Source organism: Salvelinus sp. IW2-2015, unplaced genomic scaffold (assembly GCF_002910315.2).
Source record: "Salvelinus sp. IW2-2015 unplaced genomic scaffold, ASM291031v2 Un_scaffold396, whole genome shotgun sequence".
Lineage (NCBI taxonomy): Eukaryota > Metazoa > Chordata > Actinopteri > Salmoniformes > Salmonidae > Salvelinus > Salvelinus sp. IW2-2015.
The window spans coordinates 408,077-430,961 of NW_019942552.1; the positions used below are offsets into that span (position 1 = coordinate 408,077).

Here is a 22,885-nt window from a genome sequence, read left to right on the forward strand (position 1 = left end):
CTCCTTAGCCTAGCCCACAGGCCTATATGTTTTGATAAGGTTTGTATCACACCTCCTTAGTCTAGCCCACAGGCCTATATGTTTTGATAAGGTTTGTATCACACCTTCTTAGCCTAGCCCACAGGCCTATATGTTTTGATAAGGTTTGTATCACAACTAAAGTGACCAAATAACTTCTTAAAATTATGCAAATTAATCCACTTTACAACTGGTGTAGAGCCTAACTGGCATACATAGGCACTGCTCGAGTTTCAAGTTTGAGGAAGATAATTTTCACCATAAAAAAGCATTACATTCATAATCGCATTTGCGGATACTTATGAGTATGGTGTTTTCCCGCTAATTGACAGCATTTTGGAACATTCACGCTTATAGCCTACTGTCGTGTGCGCATTGCTGTGCTTATAATGTGAAGAAATAGCCTAATAGTTTATCAACATTTTAAGCTAAACATTCTGATCTGTTACATCATTCGCAATGCTTTTAAGATATTTTTTGATGCTCGTGGTTGTATTAATTTGGGATCTATCGCATAACACAACTGTCCCAGAGTATGTTTGGAGTATACATTTTTTACACAGAAGGACAAGTTGACCAATAGAATAGGTAAACTTTTATACTATGTGGGATAGTAGTTTGACATAGGCCAGTCCTTTTGCTGTTTGTTAGGCCTACTCATCTTGTTGGCTGACGAAAGGTAAATGTGGACAGTTCTTCCAACATTTTTAATATGCGCCTCTGAATTCGATATGAAGGATGCGCGCAGTTGCGTCCCACGATGTGTCCGTCTTCATTCTTTAGCCTACTCCAGAGCTGAGATGTGAGAAGGGCCCAATCACTGACAGGCATTGGCTAATGAGAATTGAGATATCTGAGAAACCCATGTGAGTGAGAGGCGCTTCGGAGCACACAGCTGGGAGAAGGGAATTATAATGATTATATTCAGCCCAAGGGCATAATGGCCACTGTCTGCAAAAGGCATGGATTTCTTTAGGTGATATTACGGCCACACAAGGGTGATGCTGCTGGGAAGTTCGAGGCATTATCAAGTGCTTGTCAAATTGTGAATGAGAGACTGATGAAGTGTGCGCAGCCTGCGCAAAAAAACAAAGCAGAGCTCATGCCTTTCATGCAACTTTAAAAAGAATCATCATTGCAGTTGCATCATGCAACTTTAGAATGTATTAAAAATCAAAACATACAGCCTAACATTTTAATCACAAATAAAGTTGCATAAATCACTCTAAATGCATATAGGAGGACCTGTTTCCTGTTAAATGCTCAACACAGAATAGCCGCATGTGCACACTCCCTCAAATCATTTGGAGAAAATATCCTTTCTATTTTATTCAATTGTATTCTTCATACTATCAAATAAAATAATGACATGGAATTCTACGCAAATATTGTCTGCTAAATTAACTAGTGTAGCCCACAGCCATATGACATAGCCAGATCAGGGCCTAACATAAGGACAACTCATAGTACGCTATTCTGTTCTTCTGAAATCTATATATTTTTTTAGACCTATCTAAAATAAATAATGGATTTATTGTGATGGTGTAGGCTACATTAAATTGATTTATTATGCTTTTTAAATGTAGATGTTCCAAAGGTCTGCACCGGTGGCTTGTAGGCTATGCATGGAAGCCAGGAGATGCTAAATGTATTTATGTTAATTAATGGTCAATTACCGTGAGACCGGCAGTTATTTGCTTGAAAATCACCGGCTGTCAAAATGTAATGCCCACCACAGCCCTAATTGCAAYCTGGCCAGTAGGTATTTTGTGCAAATGGGGGATATGATGAAAAGCTTATTCCTAAAAAACATTTGCCATTACTGAGAAGAGCAGAAATTTGTGTAATTTTTTTTTTTTCATCTAAAATAATTTGACATTTTCATAACCATGCAGAATATATTCCTCACCTTTTCTGGCCATGATGGGTTCATATTCCCAAAGGAGCCATACAACAAATGACCATGTGAATCTCTAACTTAATTGGACCTAGAAGCCCAGTATATAGAAATTAACAGCTGATCTTTTACATTGAAGTTGGCCTATTTTTTTTATTTTTTTATTTTTATTTCACCTTTATTTAACCAGGTAGACCAGTTGAGAACAAGTTCTCATTTGCAACTGCGACCTGGCCAAGATAAAGCATAGCAGTGTGAACAGACAACACAGAGTTACACATGGAGTAAACAATAAACAAGTCAATAACATGGTAGAAAAAAAGAGAATCTATATACAATGTGTGCAAAAGGCATGAGGTAGGCAATAAATCGAATAATTACAATTTAGCAGATTAACACTGGAGTGTAAATCATCAGATGATCATGTGCAAGAAGAGATTACTGGTGTGCCAAAGAGCAGAAAAAGTAAATAAATAAAAGCAGTATGGGGGTTGAGGTAGGTAAATTGGGTGGGTAGTTTACAGATGGACTATGTACAGCTGCAGCGATCGGTTAGCTGCTCGGATAGCAGATTTTTAAAGTTGTTGAGGGACGATAAAAGTCTCCAACTTCAGAGCTTTTGCAATTCGTTCCAGTCGCAGCAGCAGAGAACTGGGAAGGAAAGGCGTCCAAATGAGGTTTGGCTTTGAGGATGATCAGTGAGATACACCTGCTGGAGCGCGTGTTGCGGGTGGTGTAGCCATCGTACCAGTGAACTGAGATAAGGCGGCATTTTACCTAGCATAGCCTTGTAGATGACCTGGAGCAGTGGGTCTGACGACGAACATGTAGCGAGGGCCAGCCGACTAGGGCATACAGTCGCAGTGGTGGGTCGTATAAGGTGCTTTAGTAACAAAACGAATGGCTGATAAACTTTCATCTCAGTTTGCTGAGAGAGTTATTGGAGCTATTTTGTAGATGACATCGCCGAAGTCGAGGACGGGGATAGTCAGTTTACTAGGGTAAGTTTTGGCGGCGTGAGTGTAAGGGGGCCTTTGTTGCGGAATAGAAAGCCGATTCTTGCTATTGATTTTGGATTGGAGATGTTTGATATGAGCGTCTGGAAGGAGAGTTTGCAGTCTAGCCAGACACCTAGGTACTTATAGATGTCCACATATTCTAGGTCGGAACCTGTCCAGGGTGTGATGCTAGTTCGGGCGTGGGTGCAGGCACGCGAACGGTGGAAAAGCATGCATTTTGGTTTCTTACTAGGTTTTAAGCAGTTGGAGGCCACGTTAAGAGTGTTGTATGGCATTGAAGCTCTGTTTTGGAGAGTTAGATAGCACAGTGTCCAAGGAAGGCCGGAAGTATATAGAATGGTGTCGTCTGCGTAGAGGTGTGGATCAGGAATCTCGCCCGCAGGCAGAGCAACATCATTGATGTATACAGAGAAAAAGTCGGCCCGAGATTGAACCCTGTGGTACCCCCATAGAGACTGCCAGAGGACCGGACAACATGCCCTCCGATTGACAATCGACACTCTGTCTGCAAAGTAGTTGTGACACCAGGCAGGCAGTCACTAGAAAAACCAGAGGCGTACTGATCTGCCGATAAAGAATATGGTTGATTGTACAGAGTCGAAAGCCTTGGCAGGTCGATTGAAGACGGTGCCACAGTAAATGTTGTTATCGCATGCGTTTGATATCGTTTAGTCTCCTTGAGCGTGGCTGAGGTGCACCCGTGACCCGCTCGGAAACCGGATTGCACAAGCGGAGAAGGTCACGTGGGATTCGATCATGGTCAGTGATCTGTTTGTTGACTTGCTTTCGAAGACCTAGATAGGCAGGGCAGGATGGATATAGGTCGTAACAGTTTGGTCCAGGGTGTCTCCCCCCTTTGAGAGGGGATGACCGCGGCAGCTTTCCAATCCTTGGGGATCTCAGATGATACGAAGGAGAGGTTGAAACAGGCTGGTGATAGGGGGTGCGACAATGGCGGCTGGACAGTTTCAGAAATAGGGGGTCCAGAATTGTCAAGCCCAGCTGATTTGTATGGGTCCAGTTTTTCCAGCTCTTTCAGAACATCGCTATCTGGATTTGGGTAAAGGAAGAAGCTTGGGGAGGGCTTGGGCGAGTTAGCAGCGGGAGGGCGGGGCTGTTGGCCAAGGTTGGATGCCAGGAGAAGGCATGGCCAGCCATGGAGAAATGCTTGTTGAAGTCTTCGATTATCACGGATTTATCGTGGTGACCGTGTTACCTAGCCTCAGTGCAGTGGGGCAGCTGGGAGGAGGTGCTCTTGTTCTCCCATGGACTTTACAGTATCCCAGAACTTTTGGGAGTTAGAGCTACAGGATGCAAATTTTCTGCTGAAAAAGCTGGCCTTTGCTTTCCTGACTGACTGCGTGTATTGGTTCCTGACTTTCCCTGAACATTGCATATCGCGGCGGGCTCTTCGATGCTATTGCAGTTCCGCACAGGATGTTTTTGTGCTGGTCGAGGGCAGTCAGGTCTGGAGTGAACCAAGGGCTATATCTGTTCTGGTTCTGCATTTTTTGAACGGAGGCATGCTTGTCTAATATGTGTGAGGAAGTAACATTTAAAGAATGACCAGGCATCCTCAACTGACGGGATGAGGTCAATATCCTTCCAGGTACCCGGGCCAGGTCGATTAGAAAGGCCTGCTCGCAGAAGTGTTTTAGGGAGCGTTTGACAGTGATGAGGGGTGGTCGTTTGACCGCGGACCCGTGGCGGATACAGGCAATGAGGCAGTGATCGCTGAATCTTGATTGAAGACAGCAGAGGTGTATTTGGAGGGCAGGTTGGTCAGGATATGTCTATTAGGGTGCCCATGTTTACGGATTTAGGGTTGTACCTGGTGGGTTCCTTGATGATTTGTGTGAGATTGAGGGCATCCAGTTGGATTGTAGGACTGCCGGGTGTTAAGCATATCCCAGTTTAGGTCACCTAACAGAACAAACTCTGAAGCTAGATGGGGAGCGATCAATTCACAGATGGTGTCCAGGGCACAGCTGGGAGCTGAGGGGGGTCGTAGCAGGCGGCAACAGTGAGAGACTTATTTCTTGAGAGATTAATTTTTTTAATTAGAAGTTCGAACTGTTTGGGCATAGACCTGGAAAGTTGACAGAACTTTGCAGGCTCTCTCTGCAGTAGATTGCAACTCCTCCCCCTTTGGCAGTTCTATCTTGACGGAAAGTGTTATAGTTGGGTATGGAAATCTCAGAATTTTTTGGTGGCCTTCCTAAGCCAGGATTCGGACACGGCAAGGACATCAGGGTTGGCAGAGTGTGCTAAAGCGGTAGTAAGGCAAACTTAGGGAGGAGGCTTCTGATGTTACATGCATGAGGCCAAGGCTTTTTCGATCACAGAAGTCAACAAAATGAGGGTGACTGGGGACATGCAGGGCCTGGTTTACCTCCACATCACCCGAGGAACAGAGGAGTAGTAGGATGAGGGTGCGGCTAAAGGCATCAAAACTGGTCGCCTAGAGCGTTGGGGACAAAGAATAAAAGGAGCAGATTTATGGGCGTGGTAGAATAGATTCTGGGCATAATGTGCAGACAGGGGTATGGTGGGGCGTGGGTACAGCGGAGGCAAGCCCAGGCGCGTGGGATTGATAAGAGAGGTTGTATCTCTGGACATGCTGTCTCAATGGGTGAGGTCACCGCATGTGTGGGGGGTGGGACCAAGGAGGTATCAGAGGTACGGAGAGTGGAACTACAGGGTCCATTGCAAACCAAAACAATGTAATGATAACTAGCCTGAACAACAGTATGCAAGCATATTGAATTTGAGAGAGACATACAATAAGGCATAAAGTGATTGCAGGTCTTGATTGGGGAGAGCTAGCTAAAACAACAGGTAAAATAACAGCAGCAATACAGGGTGCTAGTCTAACACAGCAACAACAGGTAAAAATGGCGACGACTAGGCAGAGAGGGTCGGATTAACTACACACAAGACCTGAGTTAAAGCACAGAGCCGACAGATAAAACACAAATAAACAGAATGGAGTACCGTGAATTAAAGGACAGTCAAGCATGCATCAGCTATGTAGCCATAATCATTAGTGTCCAGGGGGCAGCCGTAGATGGAGCAGGGAGGCCTCCACTAAGCTAGCACGCGGCGTTAAAGTTAGTATAGCCCGGGGGGTGGTCTGCTCAGACGGAGGGGGTCTGCTCAGACGTGGTCGTGTCGACAGAGAATCCAAGCCAGATGGCGATGGCGAAAGAGAGGTTGTGAATTGTAGAATTGTGTTTGCTAACTGGTGCTAGCTTCGTGGCAGTGGCGCTAGCTGCGCTAGCTACAAGCTAGCTGTGAGGATCAGAAGTAGTGGCTCAGGGATTACGGTAGGAATCCGGCGTTGTTGTCGAGAGACAGTCCGATGCTGGTAAATTGGTGATATATCCAGGCTAATAACAGGGCTGGTGTCTGTGCAGAAGGTAAAGCTACTAGCAGCGGCAAAAAAAATGGCTAAATTAGCTTGTAGCTGGTATTGTAGCCCAAGAATTCGCTGGTAGACCTCTCAGCTAGCCGGCAGATGGCCTAGCTCGAGGCTAGCTCAAGGCTAACTGGTGCTTGCTTCGGGACAGAGTGTTAGCCAGTAGTAGCCACTCGGTTGCAGCTAGCTAGCTTGTGATGATACGGTGTAATTGTCCAGAGCTTGCGTCAGGAATCCGGTGATGTGGTAGAGAAAAAGCAGTCCTATATGCTCTGGGTTGATATTGCGCTTGCAGACTGGCAGGTATTGGCCCGGTATTGAAGCTGGCTATGTCCGAGTTGAGGGTGAAGACCGCAGCAGTGGCTAACTGACTACTAGCTAGTAGCTAGTTATCTGGCTAGCTTCTGATTGGGGTTACGGTTCTAAAGTATAAAAAAATAGCAGGTCCGTACCACATTGGGTGAGGCGGAATGTAGGAATGTATATTCAGTTCCTAGATGGAAAGTGAAATTAAAATATATACGAAATGTATACGAAAAATACGAAGACTATTTACACGGGACAGGACAAAACAAAGACACGTCCGAATGCTACGCCATCTTGTATCAAGTTTCTAGTTTTTATTGTCATGTGCATGATTACAGTGAAATGCCTTTCTTGCTTGCTCTTTCCCAACAATGCAGTGATGAATATCAGTAGTACTATGAAAAATAAATTAAAACATCTAACTACTGTAAGTATTGTAATTGCATTTTTTTTGTAGCCTGCCCTATAATTTCAGAATTCACGGCCAGTCCATAATATTTAGGTTGGGGGGAAAAGTCGATTTAAAACTTTGTTAAATTCAAACATTTTGTAGACAGGTCCACGACAATTTGCTATTGTTTTCTTGTTCAGAAACTGACACTGTCCTTTTCCAGATACAGCATAAATGTGTATGAAAACATTCTGCCAACACAATAAATAGACCGGTAGCTTATGCAAAATATTTGACTGTATGTGTATGGAGGTGTTTTCCAGGTGGAGTTTTAATGCTCGTTCACGTGCACAGTTTTACCACAGGAGACATGAGTATGTATGGCATGTGCCAAGTTAATAAATCTAAATTTTTGTGTACATGCTCAGAGTTTTCAGAAATGGCGTGCGCAGAAATGTTGTGTGCAACGGTTATAAATGAGGCCCCAGGAGATTTCCCTGAACATGTGGGGTGATGAGGAAAAACGAAGGGCCTCGTATAACAAACTATACTAGGGCCCAGCGTTTTCCCTGGTCAGGTAGTCTGGAAAAGTCATCCCTGTAAATTATATCAGGCAACCCACTGGTCTTTCAGGAGTTTGTCGTTTTAGTTTCTGAGCTGATGGTGGCCTGTAACGAGTTCTTTGTAGAGAGCCTAAATGAATGAGTTGGGAAACAGTCTGTGACCTCACCTTTCTACTCATTATTCCGTGTTAATAAAACAAACGTATGCTTGAATTTGATTTTTATTAACTATAATATTCTAGAGCTACACTGGTGACCTATCTATCATATCACTACAGTTACATAAACATGAGAAGAATACTTTAATATTCCAGAGCAACACTGGTGACATTCCACTAAAAGACGGTTGTGCCAGTTACAGAAATATAATCCACAGAACAGGATCCAGTAGTGTCCCCCTTATTAAAATACCTGTCAGGGTCGTTGTGCATTCTACCTGCCACTCTTCTGCCTGGCTTCATCAATATTCTTCATTGATAATTTAAGATGGTTTAGCCAGGTGGCAAACACAGAAAGGTCAAGGGTAAAAAACACTTTTGTTTTTTTCCCTCAATTTAAACCAGTTAGCCCTGCAGCTCATTTTTGTGTGGAGTAAATACAATTTAAGCTGTCAGGAAGATGCATGAGCTTTTTAATGTTAGATTCCTGTCCCCGTGAATAGATGTGCAACTTCAGCTTAACCGCAGAACTGTGTTACAGCTACTGGCAATGATTTATGGAACTCAGCAACTCATGGAAGGAATAGATTTTAATCCACTCGATTAAATTTGATTTGAAGTATTAACAAATCATTCCCAAAACGAAAACATTGGTTAAGAACTGAAGGGACAGCCAGGTCCCCTATACACTGAGGCGAACTGAAATAGAGGCGATTCATGGAGATAAAAGAAAAGAGAGCCATTTTTCAGACTTATTGTTGTGAGGCGGTCCTTTAGCTATAAACACAGCTGTTTCTCAATCCATGACAAGAAAAGGAAGAAGGAGGACAGGAAATAAGAGACAGTGGAAAGAGGAAATTAAGAGGGAGGGAGAGGACGATGGAAAATAACCAAAAGTAGCTGAAGGTGAAAAGAGGAGAGGAGAGAAGAGGAAAGGAGAGGAGAGAAGAGGAAAGGAGAGAAGAGGACAGAAGAGTATACGAGAGGAGAGGAAAGGAGAGGAGAGAAGAGGAAAGGAGAGAAGAAGAGAAGAGATGAGGAGATGAAAGGAAGATAAGAGAGCAGAGGACAGAAAAATAAAAGATAGGAGAGGAATTGGGAGAGGAGATGAGAGAATGAAAGCAAGAAGGACATTTTTGTCCTTTATGGAAAGTTTCACACATCATCTTGCAAGTGTCTAATGGATATTACTCTTCTTCTATATACTCTTTGTTGTAGTCCAAGGGTTGTTTGACCAAGGCCCTCTTTACAGTGGTTTGTTAGGAAGTTATACTGTGACTGAGCATGGCTGTAGCAAAACTAGACAGTTCTGCAACTTCCCCTCATGATGAAGGACAAGAGCCCTGAACCTACGCTGCCTATAGGCTACTTCCTATACAGTACACACTCAATGCACTCTTCCTACAGATAGAGGAGACACTGCAGGAACCGAATAAGCCTCTTTTGTTAATAATACTGCTGTTGGCTAAATCAGGGTCACACAGAGTGTTTCTTGGTAGTCTTAAACAAATCTACTTTGAAACTAAAGTATACACATCAAACACATGGTTATGGTCTTAAAACAAAGAAGACACATTTACCATGTCATAGAGTTTAAATGTATTACATTTTGAGTTTTCATCCCAATATTACACTTTCTATACATCACAGAATACAAAATATAACAAAACCGTTTGACATAAACACCAGATGTTTATTAATTATGGAATTATGATTTTATTTGTAGTAATATTCCACCCTTCAGGCCACTAGAGGGCGATTTGGTCAATTGACTGCAGGACAGAACTAAACAGTACACCCAGAGACAGGAAAACAATATTTTGTGCTGCAACTGCCAGGGTCACCACAATATTTGGACAGCCCCTTTCTAAAGGAACCACTTCTAGGTGAGTCACTGTGGGTGTGTCTGTTTGCCCTAACAGCTGCTGCCAGCCAATAGCAGAAGCATGAAAACTGGTGTCTTTGTGATTGTGTATTGAGAAATCCAACAGTCAACCATGATGTTTTTCCTATAATGAGGACAGACACAAATCAATTCTAAAGGTAAAATAACTGTTGCAGCCTTGTAGTAGTCCCACTCATTCAAACACATTGACTTGAGAGGTTGAATAGTTTAAAGCATACAGCAGGGTTCCCCAACTGGCAGCCCGCAGGTTTTATTTTCCCCCCCCCCACAAGTTTTCTGAGCAAAGTAATAATAATAAAAAATGTAATGTCATTGTTGGACATAAAACATTGTAAAAACATCAGGAAATCAGCTGCAAGTGATTTTAATTTAGGATATCTTTTCCTCAGTATTCCGACACTTCCGAAGATAATAACAATATTGGTCAATTTGCAGTCTACAAATAATTTGTTATTATGTTACGGCGCCCTGACCATCTGCTCAAGAAAAAAAAAAATAGACCCACGGCTGAATCTGGTTGATGATCCCTGGCATACAGTATGCCTACAGTTTGGAGTAAAAGATTAAGGAGATGTAGCTATAGGCCCTTTTATATTTCCAAGCATATCGATGAGACTGAATCCCATGTCCAAACACTGTAGTTCCACAGTGCAGCAGAGAAATAAAAGGCTCCACAGAGTGGAATCATTCTGGTTGAGAGAATAGTTTTATGCTTTAGCCGCGGGCCTGGAAACAGATGCTGCTGATTTTTCTGACAGTTCTATTCTTTTATTCTCTAGTGAGCACTCCCAAGCCGAATCTCTCTCCTCTCTTTTTCTCGTTCCTCTCCCAATTTCTCCTTTCTCTCTCCTGTTTCCCCTCCTCTATCGCTCTCTCCTCCGATTCGCACTCTTTCCACATTTCTCTCTCTCTACCATTTTCTGAGGCCTTGCTTATGAAAATATGTTTCATTTGACTGATATTTTACCTGCAGCCTCTGAGTCACACAGCCGTAGTCTAAATGAATGTCTATTTCAGTCATATCTTTCCCCCTCTACCCTCTCCACGACACACCCACCCACACCCACTTCATGCCAAGCAGTGTCATTACAAATATATTTTCATTTCTATTTCGTGTAGTAATTGTGTTTTACGAGCAGACACAATAGACCYAACTTGACAGTAAGTATTGTCACAGCATGCTTAAACATTATTTGGTCTGATTGTCCAGGTGCAGTAGCAGTTCCTGAACAACAAGTTATGACTGGCCCATCAAAGACATTGTGTTCCCTATAGCGTACAGACATTTGAGGTGCCTACTGAATATGTTATAGACTGGAAATTGCATCATACTGTGTCAACTGTGGGTGCTAAAGAGCTCCCAGGCAAGCTGTGAAGACTTAAAATGATCCTCCATTTCTCCATTGTTCCCACACAAATGGTTCAATTAACGAAAGACGGTGAGAGATAGAGTAATTGTAACAGTTAGGACTAGGCTAGAGTATATGAGTGTACTCTTTGCTTGTATGCTTGTAGGTACACTTCTAAGTAATGCCTTATTTAAACGTGAACTTTACAGTATACACTTTATTTAAACTCAATTCTCTTGAACACCATTATATACTCCAAAGGCATATCTGCCAGGGAGACTAGATGTGTCTGTTAGGGAGACTAAATGTGTCTGCCAGGGAGACTAAATGTTTACTAGATGTGTCTGCCAGGGAAACTAGATGTCTACTAGATGTGTCTGCCAGGGAGACTAGATGTTCTACTAGATGTGTCTGCCAGGGAGACTAGATGTCTACTAGATGTGTCTGTTAGGGAGACTAGATGTCTACTAGATGTGTCTGCCAGGGAGACTAGATGTTTACTAGATGTGTCTGCCAGGGAGACTAGATGTGTCTGTTAGGGAGACTAAATGTGTCTGCCAGGGAACTATGATGTTACTAGATGTGTCTGCCAGGGAGACTAGATGTCTACTAGATGTGTCTGCCAGGGAGACTAGATGTTTACTAGATGTGTCTGCCAGGGAGACTAGATGTCTACTAGATGTGTCTGCCAGGGAGACTAGATGTTCTACTGAGATGTTGCTGCCAGGGAGATAAATGTTTACTAGATGTGTCTGCCAGGGAGACTAGATTTTACTAGATTGTGTCTGCCAGGGAGACTAATGTTACTAGATGTGTCTGCCAGGAGACTAGATGTCTACTAGATGTGTCTGCCAGGGAGACTAGATGTCTACTAGATGTGTCTGCCAGGGACTAATTGTTACTAGATGTGTCTGCCAGGGAGACTAGATTTACTGATTTGTCTGCCAGGGGACTAGATGTCTACTAGATGTGTCTGCCAGGGAGACTAGATGTCTACTAGATGTGTCTGCCAGGGAGACTAGATGTCTACTAGATGTGTCTGCCAGGGAGACTAGAGTCTACTGATGGTCTGCCAGGAGGTATGTTTACTAGATGTGTCTGCCAGGAGACTAGATGTCTACTAGATGTGTCTGCCAGGGAGACTAGAAGCTACTAGATGTGTCTGCCAGGGAGACTAGATGTTTACTAGATGTGTCTGACAGGGAGACTAGATGTCTACTAGATGTGTCTGCCAGGAGACTAGATGTGTCTGTCAGGAAGACTAGAAGTCTACTAGATTGTGTCTGCCAGGGGACTAGAAGTCTACTAGATGTGTCTGCCAGGGAGACTAGGTTTCTACTAGATGTGTCTGCCGAGAGACTAGAAGTCTACTGATTGTCTGCCAGGGAGACTAGAAGTCTACTAGATGGTCTGCCAGGACTAGAAGTCTACTAGATGTGTCTGTCAGGAAGACTAGAAGTCTACTAGATTTGTCTGCCAGGGGACTAGAAGTCTACTAGATGTGCTCTCAGGGAGACTAGGTTTCTTAGATGTGTCTGCCAGGGAGACTAGAAGTCTACTAATGTGTCTGCCAGGGAGACTAGAAGTCTACTAGATGTGTCTGCCAGGAGACTAGAAGTCTACTAGATGTGTCTGCCAGGGAGACTAGATGTCTACTAGATGTGTCTGCCAGGGAGAGACTAGATGTGTCTGTCAGGAAGACTAGAAGTCTACTAGATATTGTCTGTCCAGGGAGACTAGAAGTCTACTAGATGTGTCTGCCAGAGACTAAGGTTCTACTAGATGTGTCTGCCAGGAAGACTAGATTTCTACTAGATGTGTCTGCCAGGAGACTAAATGTTTACTATATGTGTCTGCCAGGAGACTAGATGTCTACTAGATGTGTCTGCCAGGGGACTAGAAGTCTACTAGATGTGTCTCCAGGGAGACTAAATGTTTACTAGATGTGTCTGACAGGAGGGACTAGATGTCTACTAGATGTGTCTGCCAGGAGAACTAGATGTGTCTGTCAGGAAGACTAGAAGTCTACTAGATTGTCTGCCAGGGAGACTAGAAGTCTACTAGATGTGTCTGCCAGGGAGACTAGATGTGTCGTTCAGGAAGACTAGAAGTCTACTAGATTTGTCTGCCAGGAGACTAGAAGTCTACTAGATGTGTCTGCCAGGAGGACTAGGTTTCTACTAGATGTGTCTGCCAGGGAGACTAGAAGTCTACTAGATGTGTCTGCCAGGAGGACTAGACAGTCTATAGATGGTCTGCCAGGGAGACTAGTAGACAGTCTACTAGATGTTGTCTTCAGGAGGGACTAGAAGTCTACTAGATTTGTCTGCCAGGGAGACTAGAAGTCTACTAGATGTGTCTGCCAGGAGAACTAGAAGTCTACTAGATGTGTCTGCCAGGGAGACTAGAAGTCTACTAGATGTGTCTGCAGGAGGGACTAGAGGTCTACTAGATGTGTCTGCCAGGTGAGACTAGATGTGTCTACTAGATGGGTCTGCAGGGAGACTAGATGTGTCTGTCAGGAAACTAGAAGTCTACTAGATTTTGTCTGCCAGGGAGACTAGAAAGTCATACTAGATGTGTCTGCCAAGGAGACTAGGTTTCTACTAGATGTGTCTGTCAGGAAGACTAGATGTCTACTAGATGTGTCTGCCAAGGAGACTAGAAGTCTACTAGATGTGTCTGCCAAGGAGACTAGAAGTCTACTAGATGTGTCTGCCAAGGAGACTAGGTTTCTACTAGATGTGTCTGCCAGGGAGACTAGATGTCTACTAGATGGGTTTGCCAGTGCATCTTGTTCCAAATCCACCATGTTGACTGTGATACGAAGAGCTCATTTACAGCCACACACACTAGGGTCCGGCTAAGACGCGCACACACACACACACACACACACAGAGAGAGAGGCAGTGACTTCATCTTGGCAGGCTTCCATGTCCACTGGTCCCCTACTGTATTACAAAGCAAAGCGTTTAATGGCAAGGCTCAAGGTGCCGATAGGCCAGAACAACCCGACCGTTCATAAACCCCACAACCTACAATCCCCTGCCAACGCCTGCTCTCCAAGATTCATATCAATCACGTTTAAAGGGTCTGGTCTTGGTGAGGGGCCATCTCTTAAAGACTGTGTGATGGCGTGTTCACGGCTCAAACCTGCCAACCGGAATAATCACTGTGAATTCCAGAAACACTGCTTGAATCTCGAGGACAGAAATAACTTTGGGATCACATCCCTGTGTCCTTCATTTGAAATGTTTTCCCTTTCCCTCTCTCTTTTCACTCTGTTTTTCTCTCTTATTCTATCTGTATGCATTACAGGCTATTATTGTGCTTCAATTTCCAGCTTGTCTCCTGCATCGAGAGAGGCAAGGAAAAGAGAGGAGAGGAGAGGACAGAAGAGGAAAAGAGAAGAGAGAAGAGTACAGAAAAGGAAAAGAGAGGAGAGAAGAGTACAGAAGATGAAAAGAGAAGAGGAGAAAAGAAGTGAGGAGAGGAGAGGACAGAAGAGGAAAAGAGAAGAGAGAAGAGGACAGAAAAGGAAAAGAGAGGAGAGAAGAGGACAGAAGATGAAAAGAGAAGAGAAGTGAACAGAAGAGGAAAAGAGAAGTGCTGAGAGGAGAGAAAAAGAGAAAAGAAGTGAGGAGAGGACAGAAGAGGAAAAGAGAAGAGCTGAGAGGAGAGAAGAGGAGAGAAAAATAGAAGAGGAGAAAAGAAGTGAGGAGAGGAGAGGACAGAAGAGCACAGAAGAGGAAAAGAGATGAAAGGAGAGAAGAGAAAAGAGGAGAGAAGAGAGGAGAAAAGGGGATAGAAGAGGAAAGAGAAGAGCGTAGAAGAGGAGAGAAAAGAGTAGAAGAGGAGAGAAGATGGTAGAAGAGGAGAGAAGGGGATAGAAGAGGGGGAAGGGGATAGAAGAGGAAAGAGAAGAGGGTAGAAGAGGAGAGAAGAGGGTAGAATAGGAGAGAAGAGGGTAGAAGAGGAGAGAAGAGGGTAGAAGAGGAGAGAAGGGGATAGAAGAGGAAAGAGAAGAGAGTAGAAGAAATTAAAAAGAAGACAAAGTAAGAGAAGAGAAAACAAATTGGTGAGAGTGACTATACTCCCATCACTCTGAGCTTCTGAATGGATGAGCTTAACAGCAGCATTGTAAACTGCAGGGCATGCCTCAGCCCAGTCTCTGAACGCAGTGACACAGACAGGAGAGGACTGAATCACACAACTAGCTTATCAGTGACCCCCTCAACTGGAACACACAACTGGCTTACCAGTGACCCCCTCACCTGGGCTAGAGGGAGATAGACAGGTCACACAGCAGTGGTTAATATACTCACAGTCAGATTTAGTGAGGGTTTGGTCATGCCAGGGAGACAGAATGCTCACACACTTTTGGCTGGTATTCTGACCAGGTACTGCAGTTTCTGCCAGGGCAGACATGATATTTCATTCTTTCAGGACAAACGCACCGTGTAATAGAGAGTCTTTGCTACACTGTCAATGTGTGTGGGACAGGTAGGGGCCACCCACACATTAAGTCTGTTTTGGAGGGGCTGTTGGAAAGCAAAGACTGAGTTTGGATCAGCAAACAGCTGCTGACTTTGTCACAACAGCAGAATCCCAGAGTGTGTCTGTGGGAGATTGGTGACACAGCCATTCTTCATACCACAGCCAGCTTGGGACACTAAGCAGTTTTCACTAACAAACTCAGCAAACCTGCTATCCTCTGCTGTTTGCCCACAAAGGAGGAATTGCTCATCCTGCCATTCTGTCAGACCTAAAAAGCTGTGTAAGCCTACATCATCATCATCATCACAGAACCAAATGATGAGTTAACTTAATCTTGGTCTACAGGAAATTGGTCTAATGTTGCTCCATAGTCATTATGTTACTTTCCTGCAAACTCAAAAACACTATGAAACATATGGGATAATTATATTTCCTATCAACTAGTGAACCTCAGGTGGTATAATAACACTGTAATTAACACTAACATAATGACATATCTTTTTTAATCAGATTCTTGTGCATGTCTCCTCCCTGATGACATGATGTGATGCACTAGGGCAGGGATCATTAACTAGATTCAGCCGTGGGCAAATCTTTTCTTGAGCGCATGATCGGGACTCCAGAACATAATTACAAATCATTTGTAGACAGCAAATTGACCGCAAGAAGCCCGAACAGATATAATTTCACTAAAACATAATCATTTGAAACCTCCCTTACAATGGTATATGATCACGTCTCTATTATGCGTGAGAATACTTGGGAACAGATTTCCTAAATTGAAATCACTTGGCGCTGATTCCCTGATGTTTTAACAGTCTTTTATGTCCAACAATGACAATTCAACCCCCCCCCCAAAAAATATTAATACATATTATTATTTTTTGCTCTGAAAACTTGTGGGAGGGGGGCCTCCAGAGTGGAGCAACGGTCTAAGGCACTGCATTGCAGTGCTTGAGGCGTGACTACAGACCCTGGTTTGATCCCGGGCTGTGCCGCGACCGGGAGACCCATGAGGCGGCGCACAATTGGCCTAGAGTCGTCTGGGTTTGGCCGACCGGGATGTCCTTGCCCCATCGCGCTCTAGCGACCCCTTGTGGTGGGCCGGGTGAATGCACGCTGACACGGACGCCAGTTGTACGCTGTTTCCTCCAACACATTGGTGCGGCTGGCTTCTGGGTTAAGTGGGAAGTGTGTCAAGAAGCAGTGCGGCTTGGCAGGGTTGTGTTTCGGAGGACGCATGGCTCTCAACCTTTGCCTCTCCCGAGTCCGTACGGGAGTTGGAGCAATGGGACAAGACTGTAACTATTAATTTGATATCACGAAATTGGGGAGAAAAAAAGGGGGAAAAATAAAACTTGGGGGGGCAAATAAAACCACCTGTGGGCCAAATTCGGCCAGCGTTCCGCCTGTTGGGGAACCCTGCACTAGGTACATCATATGTCATTACATCACTCAGTTTCTAAATGTATTCATTTGGAGAATGCTATACAGTATGAGAGTGATAATGACAGTAGAATGGTAATTACAACAATATTTCCTATGCTAGTCTCATAGTCATGTGAGACATCCCTAGCATACAGCAGCATGTCTGCTAGCATGTGGGTGTGTAGTAGTGGGAGCTGGTGCCGTCCCTGGCCCATTTCCAGGCCTACACTACTGTAATTAGCTATTAGTATAGTCACATGCACACGCATGTAGACACACACACAGACACACACACACACACACGCATGCACACGCACACCAGGGCAAGGAGCTGCTCAGAGCTGCAGAAGCAGCCTCTCACAGCTCTGATGAGCTGCAGTAAAACTGAATAATTCAAAACTGCAGAAGTCGGGCAGCAGCTCATCTCAGGGTGCAGCACGCAGGCAGGCAGACGGTGTGTCTGACAGCTAGCAGCACAGTCAGTGTGATTGAGTGCTTCTCAATCACAGGTCCTATAGCCTAGCTTAGCTAAAAGATATCTGCTAACTATAGCCTGAGCATCACTTAACCAGTAGTCATTCAGATACATACAACATTTACTTACACTGATGGTATGTCTTGTCATTCTGACAAAGGTTGCAGATGGGATCTTGAATTTACTGGCAGATGTTATGATGCTTTGTGTCTTCTGCTCTCTGGGTTAGCATGATAGCCAAGGTAGCTCCGGTATCTCACTGTCAATAATGGGTTTTGCTGTGGGTTAGCTAGCATAGACAAGCTAGCTCCTGAATAAGGCTGCATGATGTGACTCTACTGATGATTTGAAAAACGTCGCTTGAAAGGTATGAGCTCTGCTTTGTTTTTTTGTGCAGACTGTACACACTTCGTCAGTCTCTCATTCACAATTTGAGAACTACTTGATAATGCCTCAAATTTCCTGGCGGCATCATCTTTGTGTGGCCATAATGCACCTAATCCCTGGGTGCTGCCTGCTTGGGGACGCAAGTGAGCGTCCTTATCCAATTCCGAGGTGCATATTGGAGATATTGGAAGACCTGTCCACATTTATTTTTCGTCAACCAACAAGATGAGTAGGCCTAACGAACATTATAAGTGCAGCAATGTACACACGGCAGTAGGCTAAAAGTGCAAATCTTCCATTCGTGGGAAACACCATTATCACCACAAATGAGATTATGCATGTAATGCTTGTATTATAAAGGTGCATTTTTATGGTGAAAATGATCTTTCACAAACTTGAAACTCACGTGCTGCGTATGTATGCCAGTTAGGCATTTTAAGAAGTTATTTGGCCACTTTAGTTGTGATACAAACCTCATCAAAACATATGTCTATGTGACTATGATTCGAAAAAGTCACAAAAAAAGGCATTGTTTCTTGCCTTAAGCTGGGCATCATTCACAAGTGATAAGTGATAATATATAATTCACAAGTGACAGGCTAATATTGTCACCCATCAGACTATTCTTGATTAAATCTTGTCTTTACATATACTAAATAATACATGTGTGAAATTTGTTTTAACTTAGAATGGACTATTATCATGCATGAAAATGCATGTCATCTCTACACTTAAATAGAGAATGGAGTCCAATTTTCCTGTGGTTCATTTTTATGCCAGCCAGTTATGCTATACTCCGGTTGTAAAGATAAGCATTGTGCTAAATATTAGGAAAGTTTAGAAATAAATATGGTAGGCCTAGCCTATAGAAAGCTGATGGGATCCTACTCTTTTTAAGAGGCATTCCCTCTGTTTTCTCACGCAATTGCATAGCCTATAGACATGTTGCGCAACATGAGCTTATGTTTGATTCGATTTTCGATTACATTTGCGTTGATGTCAGAGTGATTAGAGGGACGATAGAGTGCTGAGTACCAGGCAGCAAGTTTGCTAGGCTACTAACGACTATCAGCCACATCAGAGCTTAATTACTGTGACTAAACGGTCACGTGGAATTTGACTGCATTCATGACTCATGACCGCCGGTGTGGCCGTAATACGGTCACCGCAACAGCCCTAATAATATATGCCTGATGTTATTACATCCACAATCAAAAAGAACAACTAGATATACAGTAGGGTTCCCAAAATATCCAGGTTTTCCAGAAATCCCAGTTGGAAGATTCCCAGAATCAGGAGGGAATGAGCAGGAAAACAGGAATCCTCAACGAGTGTTTCTGGAAAACTTGGGAATTTTCTGAAAGTTATCAGAATTGTGCAACCCTAGACATACAGTACAGAGACTGATCCAATGGTCTACTCACCACTGTAGGTGATGATCCTGATGGTGGAGTCCCCCTCTCCGAAGCGTGTGATGGGGGTGAGGCGCACCTCATAGGCCTCTGGCTTGATAAGCTCTGTCAGGTTGTGTGTGATCAGCTCTCCCTTGGTGATGGTTCCTTCCACAGTGATCTCCTGCTCCCACCACCGCTGTTGTCCCATCTGGACAGGAGGACACATTACAACAGAGTTAGAATTCGTGAATCTAACACACACATGAATTCAGGGGCATGCAGGCACGGACACACATGGACACACACGGACACACACGGACACACACGGACACACACGGACACACACGGACACACATGGACACACACACACGGAAAGTAAATAACACTATAATAAGACTCCCACATTTCGGTGATTCAAACCAGTGTTGCCTTTGGGAATGGAGAAGAAGAGTAAGTCCAGATTGAATAATTGAATAGGAATGAGACTCATGTCATGAATGTAGTTTAGAAACCTTTACAAGACACGACAGGGGGCATGACCAGTAGTGATGCTAACCAATCTATAGTAGATTCTCAACACTTGCCTTTCCCTTCTCATCCTGGTCAAAATCCTCTCACCAAACATGGTCATCTTTGAAGTTTCCCTCTAATCACAGTCCACAATGTTTCTCTATCCATCGCATCACACAGACCGGGCACGTGCCTTAAATGCTAATCCTTTGCACATGAACGCTCACTCATTCGGGAATAATTGCAATCAATATACACTGCTCAAAAAAATTAAGGGAACACTAAAATAACACATCCTAGATCTGAATGAATGAAATATTCTTATTAAATACTTTTTTCTTTATATAGTTGAATGTGCTGACAACAAAATCACACAAAAATTATCAATGGAAATCAAATTTATCAACCCATGGAGTTCTGGATTTGGAGTCACACTCAAAATTAAAGTGGAAAACCACACTACAGGCTGATCCAACTTTGATGTAATGTCCTTAAAACAAGTAAAAATGAGGCTCAGTAGTGTGTGTGGCCTCCACGTGCCTGTATGACCTCCCTACAACGCCTGGGCATGCTCCTGATGAGGTGGCGGATGGTCTCCTGAGGGATCTCCTCCCAGACCTGGACTAAAGCATCCGCCAACTCCTGGACAGTCTGTGGTGCAATGGATGGAGCGAGACATGATGTCCCAGATGTGCTCAATTGGATTCAGGTCTGGGGAACGGGCGGGCCAGTCCATAGCATCAATGCCTTCCTCTTGCAGGAATGGCTGACACACTCCAGCCACATGAGGTCTAGCATTGTCTTGCATTAGGAGGAACCCAGGGCCAACCGCACCAGCATATGGTCTACAAGGGGTCTGAGGATTCATCTCGGTACCTAATGGCAGTTCAGGCTACTCTGGCGAGCACATGGAGGGCTGTGCGGCCCCCCAAAGAAATGCCACCCACACCATGACGTGACCCACCGCCAAACCGGTCATGCTGGAGGATGTTGCAGGCAGCAGCAACGTTCTCCACGGTGTCTCCAGACTCTGTCACGTCTGTCACGTGCTCAGTGTGAACCTGCTTTCCATCTGTGAAGAGCACAAGGGCGCCAGTGGCGATTTGCCATCTTGGTGTTTCTCTGGCAAATGCCAAAACGTCCTGCACGGTGTTGGGCTGTAAGCACAACCCCCCCTGTGGACGTCAGGCCCTCATAACCACCCTCATGGGTTTCTGTTTCTGACTCGTTTGAGCGACAATGCACATTTGTTGGCGCTGCTGGAGGTCATTTTGCAGGGCTCTGGCAGTGCCCTCCTGCTCCTCCTTGCACAAAGGCGGAGGTAGCGGTCCTGCCTGCTGGTTGTTGCCCTCCTATGGCCTCCTCCACGTCTCCTGATGTACTTGGCCTGTCTCCTGGTAGCGCCTCACATGCTCCGGACCTACGCTGACAGACACAGCAACCTTCTTGGCAACAGCTCGCATTGATGTGCCATCCTGGATGAGCTGCACTACCTGAGCCAACTTGTGTGGGTTTTAGACTCCCGTTCATGCTACCACTCAGAGTGAAAGCACCGCCATGCATTCAAAAATGACCAAAACTCAGCCAGGAAGCATAGGAACTGAGAAGTGGTCTGTGGTCACCGCCTGCAGAACGCACTCCTTTATTGGGGGTGTCTTGCTAATTGCCTATAATTTCCACCTGTTGTCTATTCCATTTGCACAACAGCATGTGACATTTATTGTCAATCAGTGTTGCTTCCTAAGTGGACAGTTTGATTTCACAGAAGTGTGATTGACTTGGAGTTACATTGTGTTGTTTAAGTGTTCCCTTTATTTTTTTGAGCAGTGTATATATTTACGCTCAGTGTGTCGTCGGGATCTCTGTTGAAAAGTTTGTTTCTGTTGGAGAGTCTGTCCGTCCTCTCTCTCTCTCTCTGTCATGGTTAGAATGAATAGTTCAGAGTGACATTCATTCATGTCGTTATAGAATAGATGGTTCGGCGGTTGTCGGTCCTCGCGTTCAATGATACGAAATTCCTAGCTGCAGACTAGTAATTAATATCTTGACTTGTTCTTATTCTGTCTGTTCTTATTCTGTCGGTATCGATAGTCTATGAGTTTAACCACGTGGTATGGTTAAAAGATTCAGCCATCTACTCAAACTTAGCTTATACTCAGGTTGATGGTCTCCTCTCAAACCTTGGCCCTCTCGTTATCGAGGTAAGCTGGTCTGGTGATAGAAAACCCGGGTGGGGGTTTTATTCGGAAGAGCAGAAAAGGGCCTGTAGATAGTGCCCGACCATAACTGTGCTCATGGGCGGTCCTCTGATTTAGTTAAACTCCAAAGGGAATTGGAGTTTCCTTCATTAAACAGTCCAAAATCACATTACACAATTTCACAAACAGTATCATCCTCACTCATTCATCTTATACAACAATTAGATGTAAGCCTCATAACTGAGGCTATTATATAAACAGCGTTATGGTAATGTGGCCATATTGTCTCCCATGAGTTTCACAAAATTGTACCAAACGGACCAGTTCGTAGCTGGATTCTTCACCGATCTTTTATACCTTCTTCAGAACATAAATGTTGTTCGGACCTCAAGTTTTGTGAGGTGGAAGAAATTCATTTGTTCTATCTATGAAAACTCACTCTCTCTCTATACTGTGGCCATGAGGAGATAATCTCCTCCAGGAGCAGCCTGAGTGTAGGAGACAGAGAGAGGGGGATAGTGCTCGCTGTACCCAAAGAGGGCAACGTCATGACATATTTATTGCTGGGGACTTTAACTGCACAGTCAGTGATTTAGACAGAAATCACAAAGAACCTCATAAAGCCTCCAGGACTTTTTTAAAAACACCTTATTGTGAAACATGAACAGTGTGATATTTGGCGGAGTCAACATGGAGGCACGAGACAGTACACATGGGCCCAAGTGAGAGAGAACACCATCTCTCTGGCCAGGTTAGATAGATTTGATTGTTTTGAGCATCAATCTCAGATCTGTAAATCAAGTGTGTTAACCCCAGTGGGATTTTCTGATCATTGTTTAACCTCTAACGAGCCTCTACCCCGGGTCCGGGAGCACCCCCCATCCCCCCACACACTGATTAGCATAGCTAGCATAGCTTCACAAGTAGATAGTAGCATCTAAATATCATTAAATCACAAGTCCAAGACACCA

At 44.2% G+C, this 22,885-nt stretch overlaps 1 protein-coding gene across 1 annotated transcript in view; it reads right to left on the minus strand.

Annotated features, from left to right (window-relative positions):
• The window catches only part of LOC112068313 (MAM domain-containing glycosylphosphatidylinositol anchor protein 2-like), a 381,767-nt gene that overhangs the window by 57,455 nt on the left and 301,427 nt on the right, over nt 1-22,885 (minus strand). The window contains 1 exon segment of the mRNA XM_070438102.1: nt 19,237-19,414. Within this exon segment, the coding sequence (XP_070294203.1) occupies nt 19,237-19,414 (178 nt within the window).